Genomic DNA, 9,555 nt, shown 5'->3' with positions numbered 1-9,555 from the left:
TGGAAAGAAACCTGAAAATACCATTGATGAGGCTAATGGGGCAAAAATATTTTATATTATTAGCTACTTTTAACTTCAGAATCAGAATTAAAAAAGCAGTATTCAGTCGCGAAGGGAAACTGCCCGAGTTATAAAAAAACTGAAGCTGCCGCAAAATATCTTCTTTCATGAGCTGCCATGCACGCTTGTAAAAGAACATGTTAAAGCCATCTGTGCCCGAAGCCTTATTGTCATCACAAAACCTAACAACCGAATACATTTCATCCAATTCAAAACTTGTAGTAAGTTGAGCAGCTTGAGCTGAATTCAAAGTCTGAAAAAGGCAGCGATCTAAGAGAAAAACTAACCGGATAATCTCTCTTGTATAGGTAACGGTAATAAGAACTAATCTTAGTCTTTATATCTAGTGGTTGTTTATAGCAAATATCATCAATAATAATCTCTGAGATCATATTATTTTTAGCAAGGATGGAACCCGCCAAGTGAAAAAAAGAGGTATTCGTGTTGCCTAAAAGATTCCAATTCAGCCGCGACTTTTGCAGCCAAGTAGACTCCAATTGTTTAGTGAGACCGTGCAATTCATTTTGAAAAGAAGAAAGGGAAGTGAAGTTATGATCTGATAACCCTCTATTATCTGCTTCCTTTTTGATATCAGATATATTATTCTTGACTACTGCAATTCTAACATCAAATTTTCAAAAGAAAATTTGTTCCAAGAAGAGATCATTTTATGAAGCTCGTGCAACTTAATAACCGAGAAGAATGCTCTCGAAGAGAATGCCAACTATTCTCTAAGAAGGGCTTGAAGTCTGGATGATCCCACCAAGTGTTCAAAGATTGAAAAGGTTTAGGGCCCCAGTCAATTTTAGCAACTGACGATAGAAGAATCGGAACATGGTTCGAATAAGAACGAGGTAAAGCTTGGACTTTAATATTCGGCTAGTGCGCCAAAAGCTTCGGGGAGATAAGACACATATCAATCTTAGACTTTGATAGCCTATTCTTCCATGTGAATAACCGCCCATGAAGAGGAAGGTCTAATAGCTTTGCATCATTCATGAATCTCGCAAAAGCTACCATTGAGTCAGAAAACAAATTACAGTTGCTCCATTCAAAAGGGTCAATTATCTCACTGAAGTCTCCCGAGATGAAGCATAACCGACTACCCTCAAGTTCAGGAAGAATATTAGCCCATAAAATTGATCCCTCAAAAGGGCAATTATGAGCATAGACAAGGACAAATATGATCGGAAGCGAGAACTAGTCAAAGTTTAGGACAATATATTTATCCCTAGTAACAATCCTTGTAGGAGACAATAAGCTAGTATTCCAAATACAAACTAAACCCACAAAATCACCCATCAAAGCCAGTAACAAAAATCGAAATCTAAATTTGGCCAAAGCTTCCTCACCAAAAAGACATTAAGTAGTTCTTTCTTGGTTTCAACCAACCCCATAATAGCCAAATTATATTGAGAAATAAGAGAACAAATAGAAAGTTGTTTACAAAAGTGACCAATACCACCTCGACAATTCAAAGTAATAAAATTAAGTGAGTTCGACATAAAAATGATGATTGAACTTGATAAGATCACTTCAAGAGTGATCAATGGAATCCTTGCCATTTCCTTTTGATATCAAATCCTCAACCTGAGGTTCAATTTGTTGTTTCTTCTGTTGTTCAAAAAGGCCTAACTTCACACCAATCTCATATGTTTTAGCAATTTCAGGATTTGTTTCTTTGTGATTCGAATTGTAGGTATCTTTGATACATGTACTGTCTGTAAATGGGGAGTTTGTAATTCTGATTTTACGTTTTGTAATGTTCGGGGTGAGAGGATATTGCAGGAACCGGTGAAGGAACCAAAACTACTCTTGTTCATTTGCCAGTTGAATCGTCAAAGAAGACTGCAGGTGAAGATGTCACTAACATTTTATCAATTTCAGTTTCTGAAACTGTGAGATCAACCAAAGAGCTGCTAGTAATAAATGGGAATTCAGTTTCGTGTGCATGAATGAGATATGGCTTTCCATCAATCATAATTGGAATAGTGCATTCAATGCGAGAAAAAGATGTTGAGATGAGGAACGATCCTGAATCCATACAATCCTTGGTTAAAACGGAAGGATGAACACTAATTGCTTTTCCCAAGCTATTTCCAATGAAAAGAAATAACTCCTCGGACCACGTCGAAATTGGAACACCAGCTAATGATACCCATACAAAACGCTCCTCCGTTGGTTTATAATCATCCCATGAAATAATAGATGAAAAGAGTGATGTTAGGTTATTAAAACTGCTTTTGAATCGTGATAAATATGTCTCACCATGAAAACAGATTAGAACTAGCAAACCTCCAAGTAAAGAAATTGATTCGAAAATCACTTCTAGGTCTTTAAGCAAATCATGAATATGCAACAGATTTTTCATGTTGGTGACAGAGACAATCAAAGCATTCCTCTTGTAATCTATCAAAGGCTTGGGAGAATTAAAAATTAGCGGTTTATTAGTGACAACCTCAACATACGATCTAGAGTCACGGGCAGCGGGAGATTGTATAATCCTTGGAGAGGCGGGCCGTTGATGGGAATTATTGGAGCTGTAGAATCAGTTGTTGCACGTTGTATGAAAGGGAAAGAGGAAGGTTTAAAGGTATCTAGCACGAAACGCTCTCACTCTGCACAGTCCGATGAAAAACTGATTCAATTTCCTTAAAACTCTATCAATATGATGGGCATCAACAAGTCGGAGGAATCTAAATTTCCTTTGCAATTGATTTCTTCTACGAGCTAGGGTTACCTTGCCAATAATGTCAAACTTAGAAAAAAGTTTCTCAATATCATTAAAAAACCAGCTCTCAGGATAGTTCTCAAAGTAAATAGCTGCTGGCTGATCTTTGCGGAAAGAAGCTGCTTCACCTTGAACGTTTCTGGTCAATTGGAGGGGCTGATTGTTGCAGTCTCCATGGGAGCTAGAGAGCTAGGGTTTTAGTTTTTTTTTGTTAGTTTGTTTTTTATAAAATAAATCTCACTTCATTCATTATATGAATTTTCATCATATTAATTTAATGGTCAGATGAATAAAATAAGCCAAAAATAAAATAACAATAACTTTTTTTTAAATTTAATTTGGACTCTCTAAATTTAAAGATAATATTATTTAAAATTCAAAAAATAGAGAAAAGAATAAAAGACAAGTGAGCACGCTAAAATATATATCATGTTTTTAAAAATAAAAAACTGATTTGACTAGCTAATAATCGCACATGGCCCCTGAATTTTAGGGGTACAGGCGCTAAACCCTCTGATGTTTAAAAACGGGCGCTAAACCCCCCTGATCTTTATGGCGGCGCTCACTAAGCCCCCTAAACTCCAAATATGACCAAAATACCCCTGGCGCCGTCTTTTCTGGTCAATTGACATGCTTAAAAAAAAATCTGACACTGTCACATCATCTGCCACGTCAGTAAAATACCTTAAAAATTTCAAACACCCAAAATACCCTTAATTTAAATTAGAAAAAGACAAAAAATAAATAAATAAACCCAATCTAATCTAAATCAAAAGATTAACCCAACACCCGACCGAACCACCCCCACCCGACCGGACCACACCCACCCGACCACCGCCGCCACCCGACCACCACCGGAAAATTTTCCGATGGTGGTGGGTGGCGGCGGTGGCTAGATCAGTGGTGGTTTGGGCTTGAATAGGTGGTTGGATTTTGAGTTGAGTTTTTTTATTTTATCAGATATTATATTTAGGGGTGTTTTGGGTATTTTTATTTTTTTATCTTTTGATGACATGTCAACTGACACTTGGCGCTGTTAATTTTTTTTTCTGTTTTAAAAGACAGCCGCCAAACAAAAGACGGCGACATGGGTATTTTTGTCCAAAAGGGCCATGGTCAGCGCCGCCACAAAGATCAGGGGGTTTAGCGCCCGTTTTTAAACATTAGGGGGTTTAGCATCTGTATCCCTAAAGTTCTGGGGCTATGGGTGATTATTAGCCGATTTGACTCTGTAAATCTAAAAAGTAAAATTGATTTTTTTATTTTTACTTTTAAAAATAAAATGTCCATTGAAATACTATTTTATGATTATACTTTTTATAATAAAAAATTTAAATCTATAAAGAATTCATTGCATATGTTTTTAAAAAATATATTAATTTTGTAATTAAAATAAACAATAACAAAATCTCATGAGATCAAAAAGTCTAAAAAAGCATACATATATCTATAAAATGAACCTCATCAGATATACAGATATTTTTATACATATAATATTCAAAATAAAATATATTAAAATTTATTAATCCTTGTTACAAGCGGAATGGTTTTGAATTATTTTTATCATAATATTTTACTGACGCCAACAGTAATCAAGAAACAGAAAAACAAAATTTTCTGGATATACTGTTACTATTATTAATTGTAATTTGTGATTTTCTATCTTCCCCTTTATACTAACTGTTGTCTTGTTTTAAACAAATTAATTTAATTTTCCGGGAAAGTTTTATCTGTTTCCCGGAAGTCCAAAAGTAAGAAAAAACAAATAAATAAAAGAAAATTGTGGTTGTGTCCGATAGTGGAATTCTTTTCCCCTCTCTTTATCTGTTTATCACCGTCATATATCCTCATATCCTATCTTGACGTATTACCAAAAAATAAGGGATTTTATATTCAATCAATTAAAATTTCCTAGCATTAATTCCTGTTTTTTTGATCGGAATCGCATCAAATTTGGTTTTTGATTTCTGGGTTTATTGCAATTATTGATGAATATTAGTTTTGAGTATCTGGGTATTGCCTAAAAATCATAACTTTGATCAAACTTGATCTGGGTAATAAAGAAATAATGAAATCGGTGTCACTTGATTATTGGAGGGAGTATTTTAGGACAGCGAATTCAGATGTATTTGGTATAATCGATCATGCGATTATGGTTGCAGCTTCGGATTGTCCTAAAGAGTTTAGGCTGCGCAGAGATGGAATTGCAGAGCGTTTATTCTCGTACAGATTGAGTCGTTGTTCGGGTTGTAATCGGGTCGAGTCTGCTCATGATGATGATGATCTTGATGGTGATGATGATGATGATGATATTGATATTGGTGTTTGTGAGTTTGAGGGCGGAGGTACTAGCAAAGAAAGTAAAGTTAATAGCTCTAACAATAGGGATATTGTGAATGATGATCAGTTGGTGAGTAATTATAGCTATGGAGACGCTGAGGCCTTAACTGATGAGATTGAGCAAGAGTCTATGGTTGTTGGTGAGGTCTTGAGGATCAAAGACATTCTTCTCAACGGCCGGGACGAGGTACCTTTTTATTGTTTGGCCTCTTGCTACCTATTATATATGACTTGTCTAATGTTTGATTGTTCTTTCTTGTTGCAGTCTGATTCTGTGTTGTTTGAATCATTGAGGAGACTTCAGTTGATGGCTCTCACTGTCGATACGCTTAAGGCAACCGAGATTGGAAAGGCTGTAAACGGCCTTAGGAAGCATGGATCAAATGAAATTCGTCATCTTACTCGACTTCTTATAGAGTATGGCAACCAACTTATCTGCTTCTCTTTAAATGGTTATTTGTGCTCGAGTTCTTATAGAGTATGACCCTTCAATTGTTGGCTCGTACGCTATTAGTAGCATGTCTTCAATCAATTTGGTTCCAGCAAACATAAAATTCGATTACCTTAGTCATAGTATCTCCCTGTAGTTAAATGTGAAGGAGGAGAATTCGACCAATGTTTGGCCCTTTATTAGTTTTGATATGAAATATGGCGTATTTAAATCCTTTTGTTGTTTTGTGGTTATAGCGGATGGAAGGTATTGGTGGATGAATGGTATAGTACTACCAAGACTATCAGAGGTAGGAACTTACAAAGTCATTTTTAATTTATTTATCATATAGAGATGCTTCTCTATGTTTCTGGAATCTAAAAGTTTGTTTTTGTAGCTGATGAAGGTACTCCTGAGTCGGTGAATCCATCTGTTGTTGATGAAGAAGAAGGACTTCCGTCGCCTCCATTAGATGAAGCATTTTTCTTTGCTAGTCAAACCACGGGCATAGAGCTCTCACAGGTATACATCTTTTTCTTCTTAGTTAATATTTCGTTGGGCAAAACAATTTGGTGCAGGACGTAATGGACTGACTAGTTTACATTTTGTGTATCTCCTCACACGAAGTTCTTTGATGGCATGGATGACGATGGAAGTGAGTTGAATTTGCCATCTCTTATGCTTCTTGTAGATAGCAGTTGCCATTCGGTTCTGTATTTGAATTTCCCATTTATTAGATTCATGATTATGGATGGGGAATGTTGTTTCAGATCCTAGAAACCATGGGGAATTCATCAAGAATCGTGATAATGGAAGAAAAACATCACCAGAGCATCAGAATATCACAAAGCGGAAACAACAAACTCCCAGTGAGGCGAATGTTGTTGCCAAGGACAGTAAGAGTCAACAGATAAGAAGGCAAGAAGCTACCGTCAGGCCTGATAAGCCCTCGACAAATAGCTCTGCCCCAGGGAGACTTCAAAAACAAAGTAGCGAACAAAAACTACAGCGAAAACCAGATAAACTTATCAGTCAGAGAAAGCCTCCAAGTGGTCAACAAGATGTAAGTACCAAAATCTTACAGCATTTTGGATATATGGCTATGAATATTTATCTAATACATGCGTTGTTCAACTAGAAATTCAATTTTTCTAATACATGCATTGTTCAACTAGAAATTCAAGTGTTCAGATGACGTTGCTGTCCAAAAGAAACTTGAAGCCTCGAAAAGGAAACTCCACGAGCGATATCAACAAGTTGAGAATGGTTAGTCATATCATTTCCCCGTTTTATATTGAACGGTTAGGCCAAATTCAAAATGAGCTTGCTGACTGTTTTCTTTATTTCGAACAGCCAAGAGACAAAGAACGATACAAGTGATGGAACTACAAGATCTCCCTAAACAAGGGCTTATACAAAAGAATACACATATGAGACCTGGAAGCCATAATCGACATCGGGCGCAAGGACGGCGATAAATTTCATAGCGTTTTTGCAATTTGAGTTTTAGTAGCCGAATTCTTAGTTCCTTTTGTTGTGAATGGCAGCAGAAGGATACTAATAACTCTGGGGAATACTTCCACATGATCAACAATTGAAATTACATGCATTGATCTAGTTTCCAGGGAAATAAACATCTGATACTACACAACACGTTGAGAGATAGAGACTCGGAACATCCCGAAAGGGGAGGGCAGGGCGGGGATGCTTGACTCGGTATCTGATAGAAACCTTTGATTCAACATATTTAGTTTCATTATTTAGTGGATGGCAATGATAAAAATGATTTATACAGAATAATAAGTGATTCTCATTAAACATTTTGTAGAATTGTTCATCTTATATTATATGTCTAAGCTAACAGTTCCCTCTTCCTTTTAAAGTTTAGTTTAAATTGTTTTTGATTCTTTGGTTGGATCAGCATGATAAGTATGATCCTATAGACAATTCTGGGGTAATTGATTTTGATCATCATTGAACTTTTGGATTTTTTTATTTCACTCACTAAACTATTTTTTTCTTCTTTTTGATCATTGAACTTCTAATTTTTTTCATTTTGATATTTCAGGCCAAAAATACGTAGGTGGTAGCCGGAAGTTGACATATGTCAACCGGATTTTACAAATTTTATTTTGAAAATTTATCACATATAATTTCACATTGAAAATGAATTTTTAGATCAAATAATGCATATAAGGCAAATTTTCAGGTTAAACAAATTAACTCCGGCTACCATCTAAGTATTTTTAGCCGGAATATAAAAATAAAAAAATGAAAGTTCAGAGATTAAAATAAAAAAAAAATAGTTTTAATTTAGTAATTGAAATAAAAAAAATTTAAAAGTTTAATAATCTTCAGAACCAATTACTCTGCAATTCTGTATAACAACAAATATTCTCGTTTTCTGAGATATTTAAGAGAAAAAAGGGTTAGGATCTTCAATGGGAAATGTTTGGCATAGATGGTATTTTAAACCACGGGTAAGTGGACTTTTGTGGTATTATACTAATTCTAATACTCTTTATTTAGTGTTTGGTCAACTCTATTTTATATTTTAATACTACTTATTTTAAACTGTGTTTATCAATGAGTTTTATTTTTTTTATAATTAAGCAATTGTTCTGTCTTAAAAATATGATTTTTTAAGTGTGATAATTTGAAAAAAGAATACATGTATTAATATTATTTTGTCAAAATTGAAAATTGATTAATGCGTATTCAACAAAAATGTAATACTCGGTGTACAAATGATAATTTGGTTTTTAAAAGTGAAAATGTCAAAATCGGTTGGCCTTTTTAAAAAATTAAACCAAATTAAATTTCGGAATATATTTTGGTTAAGTTCGGTTTTATCTGGACAAAAATATATTAAAAAAAAAAATTAAGTCAAACTATAGTGTATTAGTATATAAATAATAAAAAAATCAATCAATGAGTCATAGTTTAAATGATATAAGCGCTATGTAAGAAACTATAGATCGTGGGTTTGATTATTTTCACAAGTGCTTTCGCTTCCTCTTTTATCAAAAAATAGTAATAAAAAATCATTTTTTAACTATAAATTATTTTTTATAATTTTTTTATTAAAATTTAAAATTGAGTCCAAACCAATTGTTTTAATTTTTTTTTTTTACAAATTGAACTTTAATGTGGTTGGGTGCAGACCCCAAGATGTAAAGATGAAGGTTCGTTTTGATATTGACTAGATAACTTGAATAATTCTGTGAAACACGTTTGCTTTGGTTCAATTATCCTCATCCTCTTCTTCTTCTTTCTTTATAAAAAAATAAAAAGAAAGAAATACAAATTGGACTTTTGAATAATTATGTAGCAGTGGAACATTGCATAGACCCACTTCCTCAAAAATTGAATCCTCTTTTGACATCTTTCATTTAAATGACCCACCTCCCTTTTCAATTTCATTCAATTATTTTTAGAGATCAAACCACCAATTCTCACTTCCTATTTTATAATAATATTTTATTCTTTTTTTTTTCCTTCATACTAAAAATCAAAATATGTGTTTAATATGAACATTACTGGCTTTCTTTTGACCTAATTAGTGTACAAAATAATAGCGGTAAAGGAAACAATTAGAAAATTATAAACAAAATAAATGAGGAATACAAATTGATAACGTACGGATAAATTATGATTATAGGGGTGAAGCAATCTTGACGAGATAAGAGGCCACTAAGTCCAGCTAATAAAACTCCTGGATATACCAGATAATCGAGATACCAATGGACGAGATACAAACACATGTATCTTACAAAGATCTATGATGATCGAAAAACAAATATTGAACTATGAATTACCCGTATCTAGCATCACCGCTATGACAACATGACCTACTCTCCGACGTTCGCACCTAGATTTTGAGATATAAATATCGAGATATAACACAAGACCTACTTAACTGGAAAAATCCTAAGGCACTTCTTTCTATTCACTCAATATTACTTCTTTCTCCTACCTAAAATGTCTGACTTGA

At 34.1% G+C, this 9,555-nt stretch overlaps 1 protein-coding gene across 2 annotated transcripts; it reads left to right on the top strand.

Annotated features, from left to right (window-relative positions):
• The first annotated feature begins 4,506 nt into the window (after positions 1-4,506).
• Positions 4,507-7,443, top strand: LOC126682700 (probable mediator of RNA polymerase II transcription subunit 26b). 2 transcript variants are annotated; one of them, XM_050378447.2, is made up of 8 exons: positions 4,507-5,318; positions 5,397-5,548; positions 5,819-5,871; positions 5,968-6,083; positions 6,189-6,216; positions 6,332-6,624; positions 6,737-6,827; positions 6,915-7,443. In XM_050378447.2, the coding sequence occupies exons 1-8, from the start codon at positions 4,860-4,862 to the stop codon at positions 7,037-7,039; spliced, it is 1,317 nt and encodes a 438-aa protein (XP_050234404.1). In that variant the 5' UTR covers positions 4,507-4,859; the 3' UTR covers positions 7,040-7,443. The 2 variants fall into 2 exon arrangements, with proteins under 2 accessions (XP_050234404.1, XP_050234403.1); XM_050378446.2 differs by having other exon boundaries at positions 4,509-5,318; positions 5,959-6,083.
• Positions 7,444-9,555: the final 2,112 nt, after the last annotated feature.

This window comes from Mercurialis annua, linkage group LG5 (assembly GCF_937616625.2).
Source record: "Mercurialis annua linkage group LG5, ddMerAnnu1.2, whole genome shotgun sequence".
NCBI lineage: Eukaryota > Viridiplantae > Streptophyta > Magnoliopsida > Malpighiales > Euphorbiaceae > Mercurialis > Mercurialis annua.
The sequence above is the reverse complement of the archived record's forward strand: the minus strand, read 5'-3'. Positions and strand labels throughout refer to the sequence as shown.